This window comes from Vipera berus (genome assembly GCF_964194415.1).
Source record: "Vipera berus genome assembly, chromosome: 1".
NCBI lineage: Eukaryota > Metazoa > Chordata > Lepidosauria > Squamata > Viperidae > Vipera > Vipera berus.
The window spans coordinates 67,679,548-67,699,449 of record NC_138202.1 but is presented as its reverse complement, the minus strand read 5'-3'; the positions used below and the strand labels follow the sequence as shown (position 1 = coordinate 67,699,449).

General features: G+C 44.5%; 1 protein-coding gene across 1 annotated transcript in view; it reads right to left on the bottom strand.

Moving 5' to 3' along the window:
* Positions 1 to 7,816, bottom strand: part of ITPKA (inositol-trisphosphate 3-kinase A) — a 59,617-nt gene extending 51,801 nt beyond the window's left edge. The window contains exon 1 of the mRNA XM_081341759.1: positions 7,059 to 7,816. Coding sequence (XP_081197885.1) covers positions 7,059 to 7,511 — 453 coding nt within the window. The 5' untranslated portion in view covers positions 7,512 to 7,816. The remainder of the gene's footprint in view (positions 1 to 7,058) is intronic.
* Positions 7,817 to 19,902: the final 12,086 nt, after the last annotated feature.

Below are 19,902 nucleotides of genomic sequence, written 5' to 3'. Positions count from 1 at the left end.
ATAGGGAACTGTCATTTAATCCACACTTATGTAAGGAAAGTAAAACTATCAAACACAATAGAAGAGAATATAGGTAGATCAAGTCTGAACTGTGGAGTTCTTGATAATGTCTGAGCCTGGTTGGTAACATCATGTAACATCACCGCTGCTAGTGAGTATGGGGTTTGATCCCTGTTTATATACCATAGCTTGACCTGCCAGTATTGATATGGTATCTATTTCTCCTTGGTAGTTCCTTGATTTGGGTGTTGTTTTCTGCTTGTTTGTCTGGAGTTAATTCCTGCTTAGCTGGGTGTAAGCTGCTGGAAGGGATGTGTTCTGATCTTTTTGTTGTCTCTTTTGAATTGTGTGCAAATATGATTTATGTGTCAGTTAATGGCTGATTTGCTGAATATCAGGTTTCCAGGAATTCTCTAGTGTTTTTTGGATTTGACTTGGTCTGAGATGCTCACAGTTTCCCAACGGAGCACCTGTGAGCATCCTAGACCAATCCTAGACAAAGCAACAACCAGAGAGCACCAAGGACTCCACTATCCAACTTTATTCTCACTTTACATGGGCCCACCTGCCAATCACAGCAACTTTATTATTGATTTCTATACTATTCAGTTTAATTCATGAGTAAATTTGTTCAACATTTTAGAGTTAGGGTAAGGGTTGGTGTATCAGAGTTTAATCAATTAATTGTTTAGACTAGATAATTCATAAAAATGGCACATATTCATTATAGACTGAGACTGTATTTTCTCACCAACACAGAGATGGAAAGGAACGCTGAATGCTGATCGACTCTGGAATTAGTAAATTATTTCAAATAGGATTTATTTCAAGAATAAATCTCACCTGAATTAATTATTGTTTTTAATAATGAATGCTGGTTGCACATGGGTCAAACTAAGTTGATTAACATACAAGAGTTATTAAAGATTTAGATTACAGTTCACAGTTCTAGAGAGATTTAAATCTTTCTCCCTCTGCCATATCTGCAACAAAAGTGGCTCTCCCTTTCCCCAAATATGCTATCTGCAAAAGTTGCAAGGACATGGAAGTCCCGAATGCATTACAATATGTGTTGGGGTTTCCTATTGCAAAAAAGACATTTTTAGGGAGAAAAATTAAGAAATCCTATGTACCGATCTCCCAAGTTACATCTCTTTTGGACCTTAGATTCACCAGATGAACAGACTCTGCTGGCTCGTATGAAAGCTCCCTTTTGCCTTCTGCTGAATTTTTTTTTTAAGCATTCAATTCAGATTAGGTTCGTGGGGGGAGGGCAAGCTAATTCTAATTTAGAATTAGAAAACCAGAGTTTATTTCCACTTTTCAGCAAAATTGGCCCACCCACAGCAAACCGTGAGTTTGCTTAACAACCATGGTGGTTCACTTAACAACTGCCACAAGATAAGGTTGTAAACTTGGGTCAGCCACGTAATGCCCCCCCCCCTTTACAACTGTCATGACTTACAATCATAATGGGCAGGCTTCACTACCATTGTAAGTCAAGGACTAGCTATAAAAGGTGGCCCAGACTTATTCTAACTCAACCTGAGAGTATGACAACAGCTTGTGGGCTTCTATTAGTATATGTCAGGTCATCTCTCCTTAGCAGAATGATGACAATCTCCCTCTCACTATGGCAGGTAAGAGAATTTGCTAATGAAAACAGATTTCAACCATTATAATAAACACATTAAATGGCTTCCATAAAAACTATGACTAACAGCTTGCTCTTCTTTTAAAAATTGACTTTGTGTATAAGAGCACCTGCTTAGCTGCAGGAACAGATTTGTTAAGAACGTATTATTGCCAAAATGGGTAAAGCACATGGGCTAATCTTTCCAGCACTTTCCAAACAGGTCACACTCACAGTATGAAGCTTTTGTGCACTAGAATACCAGCTGATCAATCAATTGTTAAGTGTATTTTAATCTAATAGTAATACTATATCAGATTCCAAATGCAACTCAAAAGGCTGTAAAAATTCAAATAATGACAGAGTTACAAAATGGCTGGCAGCTATTATAAAAGATTTATAAACTCCTATTTTTACAGTATATCTAGAAACATAACTCAGCTTCTAACCCCTAAATCAGTGTTTCTTAAGTGTGGCAATTTAAAGCTGCACGGACTTCAACTCCTAGACAGGAAGATGCTAGCTGGGGAATTCTGTGAGTTGAACTCCATACAGTTTAAAGTTGCCAAGCTTGAGAAGCACCACCCTAGATATACAAAGTAAATTTTCAGAGACAGCATTCCATTACATAACAGCAACACCGAAACTCATACACTGGATTTGCACTCCTAAGATGTCTACTAACTTCAGACTGGAAATTACCAATGTATGAAAACTGTTGTATTAACGTACTGTGTATTATTATAGGTTTTGCCAATCATTTGGATAATACTCTCTTTCGGACCATATAATAAGTTGAATACAATGCTTTTAGTCATGCCTGAGAATAGATGTGAGGTGGGTTCTGTACAGAAACATAAACAATTACCTGAGGCAAGAATGCTCTGAATTGACTCTATGAACCCATGTTTGGATATATTAAAAGTAAGTCTGCCTGCCTATTTTCCAAGCTTTGGTAAACCAATGTCCTTTCTCAACAATCCTGTTGATATTTATCTTAAACATTTCCATGGAGGAATATAGCTATGTGAAACTGATTGGCTTCCATCTATAAATGTGAGTTGTGTAAGCATCATCTGAAGTGCTCCCTTCTCCCCTTGTAACTCCTCTTTCCTGATTCACAGCAGACTACCATTTATTGTTTCCCCTTCAAATCCAGTTAGAAAGCGTGAGTTAAGGAATAACTTTTTTAATTAACCATTTCAATCAATTCCTACTACACCTTTAATAAGAATACAAGCCCACCTTAAAGAAATGTTACAAGGATTGCGACAGTCAGGATTTGTTTCTGAGTTTGTCAAAACAGGAAGCTGAAGTTAATTAGCTCAGGAAGGATTCAGGTATTGTATGCCAAAAGGGGAATGGAAAGGGTCTATACGAAAAGGAAGACAATGTGAACTGGACAGCCATGGCTAAATGCTGGCAGCAGTCCCTGAGACTGTGACATTTGGGGAAAGCATGCACTGAAAGCGCTGCCAAACTCAGCCAGGATTATCCCATTCACATGCTACGTCTCTCAAACATGGCACATGAGGATCAGAACTGGTTATATGGAAGATATAACATAAACTAAAATGTCTTTAGACTTTCACCAGCCTAGAGGTTTAGATTCAATTCCAAAACAGAGCTTTGGAGTACATGTGGGCACAACTGAAGCTTTAAAAAGTTGAGAAAAAGGATAGATGCATTAAAAAGCTTCAAACAGATGGCTGCGTTAACATATATTCCAAAGCTGCTTTTTTGAAACTGAACCTGAAGCTCTGGACAGTTTTAATTTCTACACAGAAATTAAAATTAAATTAAATTAAAATTAAATTTCTTACTATTTCTCCCACCCACACCCACACCCAAAAATAATGCTGCTAAAAGACATGTTTTCTTAATAGCATTATAGCCTTCCTCTTGTTTTTGTCTTAAAAACTGAAAGAATACTTTAAAAATACTAAACACTCTCAGGTTCATAAATTTTATGCCAAATAATTCAAATTTTTAGGAAACAGTTACAGCCGTTCCTGGCTCAACTTTGCAAAAAGATTCTGTGATCAGTTCTTAAAGTTGTTGTGCAAACAATGACAACTCTTGAAGAGTCACTGTGTTAATCACCTGTTTCCATTATTAAAATAATTCTTTGTTTTTTATTTATTATCTTACACAAGGGGAATGGACACATTTTTAAATACCTAGCTGATAAAAAGTTTGAACTGAACTGGCATTAAACCAAACCTTCTGGCTTTGAGGTTTTGGAGCTATTGTCTCTGATGCTCATGAAGTAGCTGATCGAAAGGCTGGCAAAATCAAGCATATCTCCTGCAAATGGATCAGGGTTGTATTCTTGAACAGGCAAATAAATTCCTGCCTAAAGTCTGTGATTATAAAGTGTTGTATAACAGGCCATTTTCCTTTCAGATTTTCCAGTTACAAAGAGCTCTTCTCAAAAACCATGATTTTTAGAATAACATTTTTATGCTGAAGAACGTATATTATTTTTCTTCATGTTAATTTTAAAGCAATATTTATGTGTAATGTAAAATACTGTGTGTGTATAGGTATATTAAGTGAGGCATCAAAACCTCTAAAGTTTTCCAATGATCTAGAATAGGGTTTCCCAAACTCCCATGGGGTGATGCAGACAGAATCCAGAGGTGTGAAGAATCTTTTGGTTGTACATTTTTGCAATAAATCTACACTAGTTTCAAGTGAATAGTATCTTGTAGAAGAGGCTCAATTTTTGTTAGTTTTTTTGTTTATTAAAAATAAATTTTCATTGTTTGAACTATAAAGGAGTATTGTTTATATTGTTCATTTGTGTTTGTTTTGATGTTTGGGTTTTTAGAGGAGGTTTGTACATTAAGATAACACTAAAGAGAGTGAGAAAAAAAATTGCGAAACCTCTTAATAGCATCAAGTAGAAAAAAAGTTACAGGTAAAACTACTGGGCTGTCCATGATTATCTCTATAATTTCTTATTTATGCATTCAGTTTCTAAGACCACAACTTCTAGAAGATATAACAGATAAGACTCTGTGATTAGGATTTGATTAGGATTTATTAAATTTACCGTTAGACATACTTCACATATATTTTCAGTTTTTAAAATTCCTAGCATTTACAAAACATCCAGCTTATTTTTCTTGCTACAACTGAAGATAGAAACTAGAATGAGCCATTAGTCCAATAAAGTTGTGTTTTAGGGGCGTTCGTGTGTTGGGACACGCATTGTGTTTCCAACTCAGAAATTTTGGACATAATAATAATAATAATAATAATAATAATAATAATAATAATAATAATAATAATAATAATAATAATAATAATAATAATAATAATAAAGTTGGAAGGGACCTTGGAGGTCATCTAGTCCAACCCCCTGCTCAGGCAGGAAACCCTATACCATTTCAGACAAATGGCTGTCCAGTCTCTTCTTAAAAACCTCCAGTGTTGGAGCATTCACCACCTCTGGAGGCAGGTTGTTCCACTGGTTAATTCCACTAACTGTCAGGAAGTTTCTCCTTAGTTCTAGGTTGCTTCTCTCCTTGACTAGTTTCCATCCGTTGCTTCTTGTCCTGCTTTCAGGTGCTTTGGAGAATAGCTTGGCTCCCTCTTCTTTGTGGCAGCCCCTGAGATATTGGAACACTGCTATCATGTCACCCCTCACCCTTCTCTTCGTTAAACTACACATAACCAATTCCAGCAACCGTTCCCTATATGTTTTAGCCTCCAGCCCCCTAATCATCTTTGTTGCTCTTCTCTGTACCCTTTCTAGAGTCTCGACATCTTTTTTTACATCGTGGTGACCAAAACTGGATGCAGTATTCCAGGTGTGGCCTTACCAAAGCATTTGGGATTAAATAAAATCTGGATGGGCAAGTAGAGCAAGTGTGGTGTCCACTGCCCCCATTCTTCCCTCAGGAACTTCCAGGTCTGCATAAGCAGCATCCATCTTCCAGCACCTTCCCTCCCTCAATCCACTGTCACCAACATCCCAATGTGATAGAATTATATATCGCATCAGTCTATCTTCTACCCTTCTCCCAGTAACTTCTCTGTGCTCTGTAGTGTTCTTGGCTTTTTGTTGCTCCTCTTTCAAATCTTCTCCCTGAAACAAAACAGCTACGATTGTTCTAGGCACAGACCAAAAAAAGCACCCAAAACATCAAGTTTTGGCTTGCCCGTAGACTCCTTGAACCTAAGCATTTTAAATATAGGTAAAGGTAAAGGTTCCCCCGCACATGCGTGCTAGTCGTTTCCGACTCTAGGGGCTGGTGCTCATCTCCGTTTCAAAGCCGAAGAGCCAGCGCTTGTCCGAGGACGTCTCCGTGGTCATGTGGCCGGCATGACTAGACGCCAAAGGCGCACGGAACGCTGTTACCTTCCCACCGTAGTGGTCCCTATTTTTCTACTTGCATTTTTTACATGCTTTCGAACTGCTAGGTTGGCAGAAGCTGGGACGAGTAACAGGCACTCACTCTGTTACGCGGCACTTGGGATTTGACCCGCCAAACTGCCGACCTTCTGATCAACAAGCTCAGCGTCCTAACCCACTGAGCCACCGCGTCCCTATTTTAAATATGGGACCCTTCAAAACCAAAATCCCTACTCTTTCTTAGCATTCTCGCTTCTGAGATATACCTGCAATTTATACTAGTAGGATAAACCTCTGTGCTCCATCAAATGCTTCAGGCAGAAAGGAGGCAGAGAACATTTGCTAAAGGTTGACTTATACACACAAAAGAAGAAGAAAGCCACACAGATTGACCATGCAAACTGTTTCTAAGAGGGAAAAGCTTACTGCAAATACACAGTATTGTCAATCAAATTGTACATCCACTCCACAAGTGCTGTGTCCACCAGGGTCCCCTGTGAAACCATCTGCTTTGCATACTCTGACATTTAAGGAAAGTGGTTTCCCTAAGCAGTTGACATATAAAGAGTGAAACATCTGACAACTACAGGTGTGGTATTCCCCCCTGAGTCAACACACATGCCACACAGAGAGGAAACCTTGCATTCAAATTTATCACACTTCTAGGTAATCTTTCTCCTACTTAGTTAGAATCTACGTGGCATTTCTTTCGAAACGGCTATTCCTGGATTTCACCTGCAATCATAGGCGCAGCTTCTCCGAAAGGAAGCCCCCCCCCACCTCCGCCCTCAAACTGCCCGGGGAAAAGGCCTTCCTTTGGGAAAAGGGAATCGCGCCCCCAGTTTGCAATGCCCAGGAAAGAAAAATGCCCGGCCAGCCCTCGATTTAACCAGGTTAGTATTTCACCATTCCGAATCAACTCGACTAACACTCTTCGAAGGGATTTGCAAAAAAGCCGTTGAGGGCAAGCGAGGCAAAACCCGTCGGCGTCCCCTCTTAAGGCAGAAAGAAGCAGCCCCGCTCCGGCCACGGTCTCCCGGCTCTTCCCTGGCCGTCGGGTACCTGGTGCGTCTCCTCGCCGTGCTCCAAGTGAACGATCCCCTGACTCCTGCCTTCCGTGTCGCTCAGCAAGTCATCCTCGGAGTCCTCGAAGACCGACGACGAGCCCGTCGAGGAGAGCGACGAGGTCGAGAGCCGCCTGGAGGACTGCAGCAGGTGCAGCGAACTGTCCGTCGTCAGCCAAGCCCCGTTCGGCTCCGTCGAAGGCAGCAGGGCAGGGCTTCGCTGCGCCTCTCCGCCGTCCTCCTCCGACGTGACGGTCAGCTGCGGGATAACCGCCTGCAGCACCCCGTTGCGGGGCCGGCAGCTCTTCCCGGCAGGCTCCGGCAGCTGCCGGCTGGCCATAGCGCAGCGAGCCTCGAAGAGCGAGCACAGCTCGCCCACGCTCAGCTGCCTCCTCCGGCCCACCTCCGGGCTGCTCCCGCCGCTACTGTCGTGGGCTTCTCTGGACTCCATGGGGAAAGGGAAGGCGCTAGCGCTGCCGCCGCCGCTGTGGGCGCCGCGTAGGGTGCAGCGGGCCGGGCCGCCCAAGCGAAGAGTCCGGAGCAGCGGAGCGCTCGGGCGACTGCTCTTCCTGGCACCTCCGCGCCGGTAAGCAGGCGTCTGAAGAGGGCTCGGGCTGTCGCTGCATGGCCGGCCCGCGCCCCGTCAGGCCGATCCCGCCGTCCTCTGACTCATCATCCCTGGGAAAGCGCCCGAGTTGCTTAACCGCCCCTCAACCATGACCCATATGGGTAGATGGCGCGGCTGCCCCACGCTGCTGCTCTCGGGCGGCATACGCAACCGGGAGAAAGGAGGAGTCTGGAATGTGCGTAAAGGGCCCGCCCCGCACGCTCGCTCCCTCCCTCCCTCCCACACGGAGCCTTTGCTCTGTTTGTTTTGAGGTAGCTTCGCCTCTCCTCCCTTCGCCTCTCTCACACTTTCTCCCTTCGCCTCTCTCACCCTCTTTGGTTTGTTTTTCAACGAGAGCTGGGAATTTCTCGCCAAATTCGGCCGATGAAGAAGAAGAAGGCGGGGGGCTGGGTGGGAAAGGAGAAGATCCACCCCAGCAAACCGCAGACCTGTCAGGGAAGCAAGTTTCTCTCGGCTCTGCAACTGCTTGGCCCCGCCTTCCCCTGGGCTCCTGGAACGGTGCAAAGTACGGCTGGTTTCCCTCGCGTGTTGCACGCACTCGCACTCGCACTCGCAAACGTCCTCCCACAAGGTGTGTTTTACAAATGCCAGGAATGGAAAGGAACCGTACGATGCGGTTATGAGAAGCGAAAGAGTCATAGTCGCTGTCCCTACCCGCTTCAAGTGGCCTACCCTACCCGCGGCACTTGAGTTGTTTAACTTTTGCGTCCTGGTGCTTTGCGGTCAGTGCCGGATTTAATTCCCAAAGTACCCTAGAAAAGCTGCCTTTACAGCGGAGGCGGGAAAAAAAAGATACCTTATTTCTTTTGTGCAGGTAATTAAAATTGGGGCACTTTATTGATAAATGCAACATCAAATGTAGCATGAAATCAATAATAAAATAAAGAACGAAACACATCAATATGTGTATCCTTTCTCCTTTGGGTGTGCTTCCCACCATAAGAAAGGTTGAGCGCCAAAAAAATTGAGGTCTTTGAACTATGGTGCTGGAAAAGACTCCTGTTGAGTCCCCTAGACTGCAAGATGATCAACCGTGACTGCTCTTTAGAAGGCCAGATCCTGAAGTTGAAACTCAAATACTTTGGCCACCTAATGAGAAGGAAGGACTCACTGGAGAAGAGCCTAATGCTGGGAAAGATTGAGGGCAATAGAAGAAGGGGACGACAGAGAATGAGGTGGCTGGATGGAGTCACTGAAGTAGTAGGCGTGAGCTTAAATGGACTCCAGAAGATGGTAGAAGACAGGAAGGCCTGGAGGAACGTTGCCCATGGGGTCGTGATGGGTTGGACACAACTTTGCAACTAACAACAACAATGCAATTGTAACGAGGTCTACCACCATTTCAGCTTCCTAACAGTGAGAACAATTAACCAGTGGAACAGCTTGCCTTCAGAAGTTGTGGGTGCTTCATCACTGGAGGTTTTTAAGAAGAGACTGGACAGCCACACGTCTCAGATAGGGTCTCCTGCTTGAGCAAGGGGTTGGACTAGAAGACCTTCAAGGTCTCTTCCAGCTCTGTTCTGACTGAAGTAAGCTAGTACTTCACCTCCACCTCCGTTCTGGGTGCCTGAATATGTCTTCCCCCTTCCAAATGAAAGAGTTCCACTTGGAGAAGGCAGTTAAACTCTCATCACCTGTTCTTGGGGAGAGGAGGGGGGAGATGTCTCTTCTCCCATTTCTCTGGAATTTGGATGAGGCAAAACTAGATTTGTCTGTCCCCAAGACTAGAATTTTAAGCAAAAAGGTCTAATTTTTCCCCTTTAAGCTACACACTTGTTTTGGACGGCAGGCATGATGCTACCACAAACCTAAGGTTGGGTGAGGGCTATCAGATCTGAGCTGCAAATTCCCACAGGACCCCTAGCTGGGGAGGAGGAGGAGTGGGGGAGAAGAAGAAGGAAGAAGGAAGAGGAGGAGGAGGAGAAGAAGAAGAAGAAGAAGAAGAAGAAGAAGAAGAAGAAGAAGAAGAAGTAGTAATTAACTGCCATTTAGTGGTCTTGGAGAAAATCCAAGTGAGTGGTCTCTAGAGGCCAGCACCAACTTGATGGCTCACATAATCATCTGATAATCAAAAACCAGATCTGCGAAGAGAAATCATGGGACTCCGTCACTGGAGGTTTTTAAGAAGAGGCTAGGGCTAGGCAGTCATTTGTCTGAGATGGTATAGGTTCTGCTTGAGCGGGGGAGCTGGACTAGAAGACCTCCAAGGTCCCTTCCAGCTTCTATCCTATCCTATCCTATCCTATCCTATCCTATCCTATCCTATTCTTTCTAGTAGTGTCGAGTTTTGCAGTCCAGACCTGGTAGTTCTAAAACTTGAGTAGCAATGAGTAAAGGAGTTTTATTTTTTAAAAATACAACAGAGAGCCAGTTTAGTGATTAAGGCCCTAATCTAGAAACCAGGCGACTGAGTTTTAGTTCTGCCTTAGATATGAAAGGCATCTGAGGTGAATCACTCAGTCCAACTCACCTCATTGGATTGTTGTGGAGAAAAGAGAAAGAGGAAACAATATTCACTATGTTCAGCACCTTGAGTTATAAATATAATAAAGTAAAGGTAAGGTAAAGTTTCCCCCGCACATGCGTGCTAGTCGTTTCCGACTCTAGGGGCCGGTGCTCATCTCCGTTTCAAAGCCGAAGAGCCAGCGCTTGTCCGAGGACGTCTCTGTGGTCATGTGGCCGGCATGACTAGACGCCAAAGGCGCACGGAACGCTGTTACCTTCCCACCGTAGTGGTCCCTATTTTTCTACTCGCATTTTTACGTGCTTTCAAACTGCTAGGTTGGCAGAAGCTGGGACAAGTAACAGGCACTCACTCTGTTACGCAGCACTCGGGATTCGACCTGCCAAACTGCCGACCTTCCAATCGACAAGCTCAGCGTCCTAACCCACTGAGCCACCGCGGGGTTAAAAAATATTTAACAAAAAAAATCCTTAACTAAAGAGAAGAAGGTAATAATGTCATTCAAATCCCAAAACTGAGTGAACGGCTTGAGTCAATTAATTCTAATTCATTAGATTTTGCCCCAAACAGACCAATTTCTCCTATTACAAAAATAACAAAAAGGAGTGGGGTAGATATGACTTTCCTGATCCTGTCTATTGCAGGCCTTTTCAACCTTTTCACCCATTGTACCACTTTTAGGATATGGCAACATCCGACTACCACCAGTCACCTAGCCAGATGTCAAAAACTTGATGACCAAAAAGGAAAAAATGGTCCTTGACTTACAACAGTTCGCTTAGTGACTGTTCGAAGTTACAATGGCACTGAAAAAAGTGCCCCCCAGGGCACAGCCAAGCAAGACACCTGCCTGCCCCGCCCGGCGGCTCTCTTCCTCCTGTCCAAGCTTTCATTGTTGTGAGCATTTCTGTTGAGGATTGGCAACGGGTGTGGGGTAGGGGTGGGGTGTTTGGTTTTTATTCCCCCCGTCTGCTGGGTGGTTGCAACAGGTTTTGGTCACTTTACATGACCCTGGGACACTGTGACCATCATAAATATGAATCAGTTGCCAAGCATCTGAATGTAAATCACAAGACTCTGGAGATGCTGCAACATTCCAGCTGATTGACACTTCTGGGCTCAGCAGAAGCTCCAGGATCAGCACTGAGCTCCAGCTGGAGCCTGGCGCTGATCCTGGCGCTTCTGCTGAGCCCTGACAACCCTGCAGCTCCAGCCTTCTCTTGCTCAGGCTTGTGTGTTGCTGCCACCAGTTCAGCTCATTCCCCTCCCCCACTACCACTTTTCTAGGATGGTTGCGTACCACCTGCCAGGTGCCAATGTACCACAGGTGGTACCTGTAGCACTGGTTGAAAAGCCCTGGTCTATTGTGCTATAGCCATTGAACATCTCACTGCAGATGTAAAAATAAAAAAGTAATGTTACTTCTTCAGCTTCTTCTGCGCAATTTGGAAAACTAAAAACATGGTTACCATATAAGTGGCTGAGATAGCCTGGATATGCAATGCTGTTGAGAGCAATCAAGCAATTGGCCAGGAAGGGAATTCTTGGCCAACCAGTCTCTTTTTTTATTACATTGTTTTCTTAATTCTTCTTCATTCTATCATGACATTGTTATGTATTAGGCTCAATGGTAATACCATGTGGGTTGCTGGAGCAGCTAACGGCTCTCCAGCAACCCAGACTACAAGTCTCCAGTGCTTTGGAGAATAGCTTGACTCCCTCTTCTTTGTGGCAACCCCTGAGATATTGGAATACTGCTAGTATGTCACCCCTAGTCCTTCTTTTCATTAAACATAAAAGGTAAAGTTTCCCCCGCACATGCGTGCTAGTCGTTTCCGACTCTAGGGGCCGGTGCTCATCTCCGTTTCAAAGCCGAAGAGCCAGCGCTTGTCCGAGGACGTCTCTGTGGTCATGTGGCCGGCATGACTAGACGCCAAAGGCGCACGGAACGCTGTTACCTTCCCACCGTAGTGGTCCCTATTTTTCTACTCGCATTTTTACGTGCTTTCAAACTGCTAGGTTGGCAGAAGCTGGGACAAGTAACAGGCACTCACTCTGTTACGCAGCACTCGGGATTCGACCTGCCAAACTGCCGACCTTCCAATCGACAAGCTCAGCGTCCTAACCCACTGAGCCACCGCGGGGTTAAAAAATATTTAACAAAAAAAATCCTTAACTAAAGAGAAGAAGGTAATAATGTCATTCAAATCCCAAAACTGAGTGAACGGCTTGAGTCAATTAATTCTAATTCATTAGATTTTGCCCCAAACAGACCAATTTCTCCTATTACAAAAATAACAAAAAGGAGTGGGGTAGATATGACTTTCCTGATCCTGTCTATTGCAGGCCTTTTCAACCTTTTCACCCATTGTACCACTTTTAGGATATGGCAACATCCGACTACCACCAGTCACCTAGCCAGATGTCAAAAACTTGATGACCAAAAAGGAAAAAATGATGTACAGGTAGTCCTTGACTTACAACAGTTCGCTTAGTGACTGTTCGAAGTTACAATGGCACTGAAAAAAGTGCCCCCCAGGGCACAGCCAAGCAAGACACCTGCCTGCCCCGCCCGGCGGCTCTCTTCCTCCTGTCCAAGCTTTCATTGTTGTGAGCATTTCTGTTGAGGATTGGCAACGGGTGTGGGGTAGGGGTGGGGTGTTTGGTTTTTATTCCCCCCGTCTGCTGGGTGGTTGCAACAGGTTTTGGTCACTTTACATGACCCTGGGACACTGTGACCATCATAAATATGAATCAGTTGCCAAGCATCTGAATGTAAATCACAAGACTCTGGAGATGCTGCAACATTCCAGCTGATTGACACTTCTGGGCTCAGCAGAAGCTCCAGGATCAGCACTGAGCTCCAGCTGGAGCCTGGCGCTGATCCTGGCGCTTCTGCTGAGCCCTGACAACCCTGCAGCTCCAGCCTTCTCTTGCTCAGGCTTGTGTGTTGCTGCCACCAGTTCAGCTCATTCCCCTCCCCCACTACCACTTTTCTAGGATGGTTGCGTACCACCTGCCAGGTGCCAATGTACCACAGGTGGTACCTGTAGCACTGGTTGAAAAGCCCTGGTCTATTGTGCTATAGCCATTGAACATCTCACTGCAGATGTAAAAATAAAAAAGTAATGTTACTTCTTCAGCTTCTTCTGCGCAATTTGGAAAACTAAAAACATGGTTACCATATAAGTGGCTGAGATAGCCTGGATATGCAATGCTGTTGAGAGCAATCAAGCAATTGGCCAGGAAGGGAATTCTTGGCCAACCAGTCTCTTTTTTTATTACATTGTTTTCTTAATTCTTCTTCATTCTATCATGACATTGTTATGTATTAGGCTCAATGGTAATACCATGTGGGTTGCTGGAGCAGCTAACGGCTCTCCAGCAACCCAGACTACAAGTCTCCAGTGCTGCTATTGGCTGTCCCTAGCCTAGCCAGCAATGGTTGCTTCAAACCTATTGGCTGCTGCCTAGGGGCTAGACTATATATTGCGGCTAGTTACAGCCCAATTCTCAGTTCAGATCTTGCAAGCAATAAACCATGAGGTTTCCTGAACTCACTTGCCTCGTCTTCATTCCTGCGCCAAAGAACCCGCTACAAAACACTGGTGACAAGGATGGGATCCTGCTTCCCTGAAAAAGAGCTGAAGTCTTAGAGGGGAAGGCAGCGCACGCCGGAGGGAAAAAGCATTTCCCCCCCCCCTCAAGGTCAGCTAGCAAGCTATGCTAGTGACCTCGTACTCAGCGGACTCATTCCCTGAGCCTGGGAAGCAGGATTGGAAGAAATCGCAGGAACCAGCAAGAAACAGAATGCCAAAGGTCAGAAGACTTCGAGAATTCGATGTGAAGCATCCAGAAGAATGGCCATCTTATTTGTCCCAGGTAGAAAACTACCTCCAGGCAAACCAAATTGCGGAAGAAGGCCTCAAGGCCGCAACACTACTCTGCCTCTGCGGCCCAGCAACCTTTGATTTGGCCGAGAACCTCTTCATGCCGATGCCAATAGAATCGGTCTCTTACGCGGACCTCAGGAAGAAGTTAACCAAGCATTTGCAGCCCAAGGTGTCTGAAATGGCCTGGCATTTCACGTTTGACCAGAGAGTGCAGCAACCTGGTGAATCAGCTTCAGAATTCATCACAGGCCTGAGGCAGGCTGCACGCCTTTGCAAATTTTCAAACTTAGAAGAGAGACTACGAGATTGGCTCGTTTGCGGCCTACGGAACTGAACGCTTCAACAAAGACTCTTTGCCAGACCAAATTTAACGTTTTCAGAAGCACAAGACAACGTTGTGGTCAACGAAGCCGCCGGGGGCGCAGTTCAGGCAGTTCAGCCCGCCAAAACAACAAAGCATGAAGAAACGGTCCACCACGAGGACGCCAAACGCCCCAAAGAGTCCTCCGAGGAGGAAGAACCAGAAATCAACAAATTTCAAAAGCAGCCCAATGCACAACATCGCAACAGCCAGCAGCAAGAGAACACTTACAAGGCAGTTCTCTTACCTAGATGTAAAGGGTGTGGCGGCAGCCATTTTCACACCGATTGCAGATTCCAGTCAGCCATGTGCAGAGCCTGCAGCCAGACAGGCCACATCGCAGCAGTTTGCAGAGCCCGCCAGAGGGACCGGCCACCCAAACACCAGTCAGAAGAACCGACTAGGAGAGGTACTGGGGCCCAGGGTCCGGTTAGTGTGGGGTTTTTCAAAAGCCATAGAAGCGTGTGCCGCACTGGGGCCTGACGCCCCCTCAAACCTAAACTCAGACTCCTGGTAGAGCTACAAGGAGTTCCTTGTAAAATGGAATTGGACTCTGGCTCTGCAGTCTCCATTATTTCTCAAGTCACTTTTAATTTCATGTGTAGGCACAGTAACTATTGGGCCAAACTGAGGCCCTCAGACATATTTCTAACTGACTTTCAAAATGCTCCAGTTAAAGTTAAGGGAGAAGCCACCTTGACTGTAAAATTTAAGGGGTTTTATGGGCACCTGGATGTCATAGTAGTAGGGGGCCAGAGAACGAGTCTCATTGGACTCAATTGGTTTGATGCCTTAGGTATTCAGATTACTGGTATTAACCGGACACAAACTGCAAACCTCTCGTCAGTATGTGAGGACTATGCTGACGTTTTTGATTCTGCCCTAGGAACATACACAGGCCCCCACTATCTCATTCAAGCTAAACCCCAATGTAGTTCCAATTAGGATTAAGCGCCCTTTGCCTTAAAACATAAAATAGATTCTGAACTTGACAAGCTTGTAGAACAGGGCGTTTTACAGCCAGATAATGTGGGGGAGTGGGAAACTCCTATAGTCACCCCACTTAAAGCCAACAGGGAAATTTGCATTTGTGCTGATTATAAATGCACTCTAAATAAAGCCCTCAAGCAACACGCGTACCCAGTTCCAGTGGTCAACCACATTTTAGCGTCCTTGCAAGGGGGTACTATTTTTGCTAAACTTGATTTAGCACAGGCCTATCAGCAATTGCCGGTTGATGAGGCCACAGCTGCGACTCAGACGATCGTGACTCACAGGGGGGCTTTCAAAGTAAAACGCTTAAAGTTTGGAGTCAGTGTTGCCCCAGGCATTTTCCAGGGAATAATGGAAATGCACACTTAAGGGCATTCAGGGCGTCTGCCCTTATTTTGATGATGTTCTTATTGCTGGGGAATCCCCAGAAGTGTTAGCCAGCAGGCTCAGAGCTGTTTTACAGAGGCTTCATGAAGCAGGCCTCAAATTAAAAAAGAGCAAGTGTAGTATTGGGGTTCCTTCAACAGAATTCTTGAGATTCAGAATTGATGCTAACGGCATTCACCCTGCTGAATCTAAAGTGAAGGCCATTAAAATGGCTCCTAGGCCCAAATCCAAAGGTGAGCTACAAGCATTCTTGGGTCTCCTTAACTTCTATCACACCTTTCTACCTCATAAGGCAGCATTAGCAGAGCCTTTGCACAGGCTTTTAGATAAGAAAGCTCCATGGAAATGGACTAATTTACATGAAAAAAGTTTCCAGGACTTAAAAGCACTATCGTCAGAAAAGTCCACTGTAACTCATTACAAAGAGTCTAAACCAGTATGTCTTGCATGTGATGCATCTCCCTATGGGGTGGGGGCAGTTTTAAGTCACTTAGAAAAGAATGGAACACAGGTTCCTACAGCATTCTACTGAAGGACATTGTCCTCTGCTGAGCGCAACTATGCTCAGATTGACAAAGAGGCCCTAGCCATAGTTGCTGGAATTAAAAAATTCCATGACTATTTATATGGCAAGGACTTCATGGTCTTTACAGACCACAAGCCACTGTTGGGACTTTTCACAGCAGACAAACACCCCCACACACACACATACTGTCCCCAAGAACGTTGAGATGGTCTATTTTTCTTTCTGCATACAATTTTAAATTGATTCACAAACCAGGCAAAGAAATGGGCCATGCTGATGGCCTCAGCAGACTACCACTGCCACTAATGGAACCAGATCCAGCTCCTGCTGCCAGAATTCTGTCCATACAGGACCTGCCTGAATTTCCCCTCCATGCTGGGAATATTGCTGCTGAAACAGCTACAGATAGAACACTTAGTAGAGTACTTTCATGGGTATACACGGGGTAGTTGGATAAAAGCCCAGGTTCTGAATTTCAGAATTATTTTGTCAGAAGACATGAGCTTTCTGCCCACAAAGGGTGCATTTTATGGGGAAACAGAGTCATAATTCCCTCTTCCCTAAGAGACAGGGTCTTACAATCATTACATGAAGGCCATCCAGGCATTGTCAGAATGAAAGCTTTAGCAAGAAGTTACCTTTGGTGGCCTGGCCTTGACAAGGACATTGAGGCACAAGTCCATGGTTGTTGTACATGCCAGCAATCTAGGCCTGAAATGCCACAGGCTCCAGTTCACAGGTGGGAGGAAATGTATACTCCCTGGTCTAGAATTCACATAGACTACGCTGGGCTCTTTCTCATAGTGGTGGACAGCCACTCCAAATGGCTGGAAGTAATTCCAGTCCCTAACATGAATACTGCTAGGACCATCCAGGTGCTGAGAGAACTCTTTTCCACACATGGGTTGCCAGATGTCTTAGTTTCAGACAATGGGGCCCAATTCACTGCTGCTGAATTTCAGGCCTGCCTTAGAGCAAATCTCATCAGACATGCAACGTATGCGCCCTTTCAACCGTCTTCTAATGGTCAAGCTGAACGCATGGTGAGGACAATGAAGGAATCACTCAAGTGCATTGTAACAGGTGACCGGATTTTCTACTCTGCCAGCATTCTATGCCCTGCACTGCTACAGGCAAAAGTCCTGCAGAACTACGTTGGGGGAGGCGATTGATCACTAAACTGGACAGATTGCATCCAGATAGAGTGGCAGCAGAAGCCTCTCGACCAAAACCCCCTGGGGGCTGCAAATGGGTGATTGGGTTTGGGCCAGGAACTATGGTCATGGGAATCTGTGGGTTCCTGGTAAAATTACCAAAGCATCTGGGCCCCTATCTTATGAAGTGGGGCTGGAGGGAGGGCAAGTTATCAGACACCACATTGATCAACTCAGAAAACAGTTTCCAGAACTGCCACTAAGTGAGGACTGCATCGTAAGTCCCTCCCAAGGTCCTCAAACTTGCGGCCAAGCTAGTCCTCACTTGGACTCTCAGGACTTTTCCTTCATAACCGATGAGGAACAAGATGGAGAAGTGGGGAGTCCACGAATGCAACATGGATCCCCTGAAGGAGCAAGCCAACCGGACTTCAGCAACCGTTGTGCCTACTCTGCTGACCAGTCTGACTCTGGGGTGGGCCAACCTGGAGAGGCCAGCCAGAGAGCATCTAATCCCCTTGACTCAGGAGCAACAAGGGACATGGGTCTACCCAGCCCACTGGGTAAGCTGGTAGATCATAAAGTGACTGGAACTCCGAGACGTTCCACTAGGGCACACAAGCCTCCTTCATATCTTGCCGATTATGTTGTAAAATAAAGATCTATAATGTTGTTGCATTGCAACTTGCCACTGTACTCCAGAAACTGGGAGTTATGATGTTAACTGTCTAGTGTGCTGTCAATGAAGGCCTATTCATTCAGATGCTATGATGTTAACTGTCTAGTGTGCTGTCAATGAAGCCTATTCATTCAGATGCTATAAGTTAACCTTGTAACCTGTATGATAATGAATCGTGATAATTGTATTAAGACTAAATTGTGTTACAATATTGTCTGATCTAAGAGGGGAGGGGTGTTATGTATTGGGCTCAATGGTAATACCACGTTGCTGGAGCAGCTAACGGCTCTCCAGCAACCCAGACTACAAGTCTCCAGTGCTGCTATTGGCTGTCCCTAGCCTAGCCGGCAATGGTTGCTTCAAACCTATTGGCTGCCTCCTAGGGGCTAGACTATATATTGCGGCTAGTTACAGCCCAATTCTCAGTTCAGATCTTGCAAGCAATAAACCATGAGTTTTCCTGAACTCACTTGCCTCGTCTTCATTCCTGCGCCAAAGAACCTGATACACAACAACATCAAAGTAGGCTGCCAAGAAAGGGTCAAGATTCAAAACATTCCCTTGAAATTACAAAAATATACATCTCTGTCCTTGTTCTCAGTTTGTGTTCTCTAGCTATGCTGCTCAGGAATTCTGGGAGTTGAAGTCCACGAATCATAAAAGAACCAAGGTTGCCTACCCCTGTTCTAGATGGTGGCTATCTTACATTATTCTTTTCATCAATGAAAGCAAGCAAATGTTAGTCTGACTGGTACAGTGAAGACAAAAAAAAATCCTTTCATCCCTCATTGATTTTATTTTAATTAAATATATATTCTGAGTACTAAAATAATTATTTCATTTTCATTTGTTCTCCTCCTCCTCCCCAGTAATGATGCTTTATTTTTTATTTGGGCCAAAATTTTAAGAAGCCTTGATAGGAAGAAGTTTATTGATGAAAGAGGAAAGTATATTAACTAGAGCAGAAATTCTATATAAAAAAGATTGCAGTCGATAGCAAAAGGTTAAATACTATTATAATAAGCAGCAACTGGAGTGTCTTTTTTTTTTATTGAAAAGTTTTAAAATACAATTTTCCTTTAAGAATCCCCCCTTCCCCCTCCCTCCTCCCCCCCCTACCTCCCCCCCTCCCCCCTCCCCCCCCGACTTCCCAGAGCTAAATACAAGGTATATATATAAAAAGCAATCATAAACAATCATATACTAACAACTATAAACTCTAAAATCCATCACTCTCTAGCTTATAGAGGATAAAACAAGCCTTAATAATATTGAATATATATAAAAAGAAACTAAGATAAGAAAAGAAAAAAGAAACGAAAGAAGACTTATTCAAATGCTACATAAAACTTCTTAACCCTATTCTTGTTCTGGATAAACTCAATCCATTTTGTCCATTCCATTTTGTCCATTCTTGCGAATGATCTTTCAAATAGGCCGAAATCTTCGCCATCTCTGCCAGGTCTGAAACCTTTAAAGTCCACTCTTCTATAGTCGGCAATTCCTCTTTCTTCCAATATTGGCCTATCAAAAGTCTTGCCGCCGTAATTAAGTTCAACATTAACTTGGTGTCCACAACTGTAGCGTCTGCAATTATTCCCAACAAAAAAAGTTGCGGACAAAACTTTATCCTCTGTTTAAAAATCTTCTGCATATTCCACCAGACTTTTATCCAAAAAGCCTTAACCTTCTTACATGTCCACCATATGTGAAAATATGTTGCATCTTCATCACCACACCTCCAACATTTAGGCTGA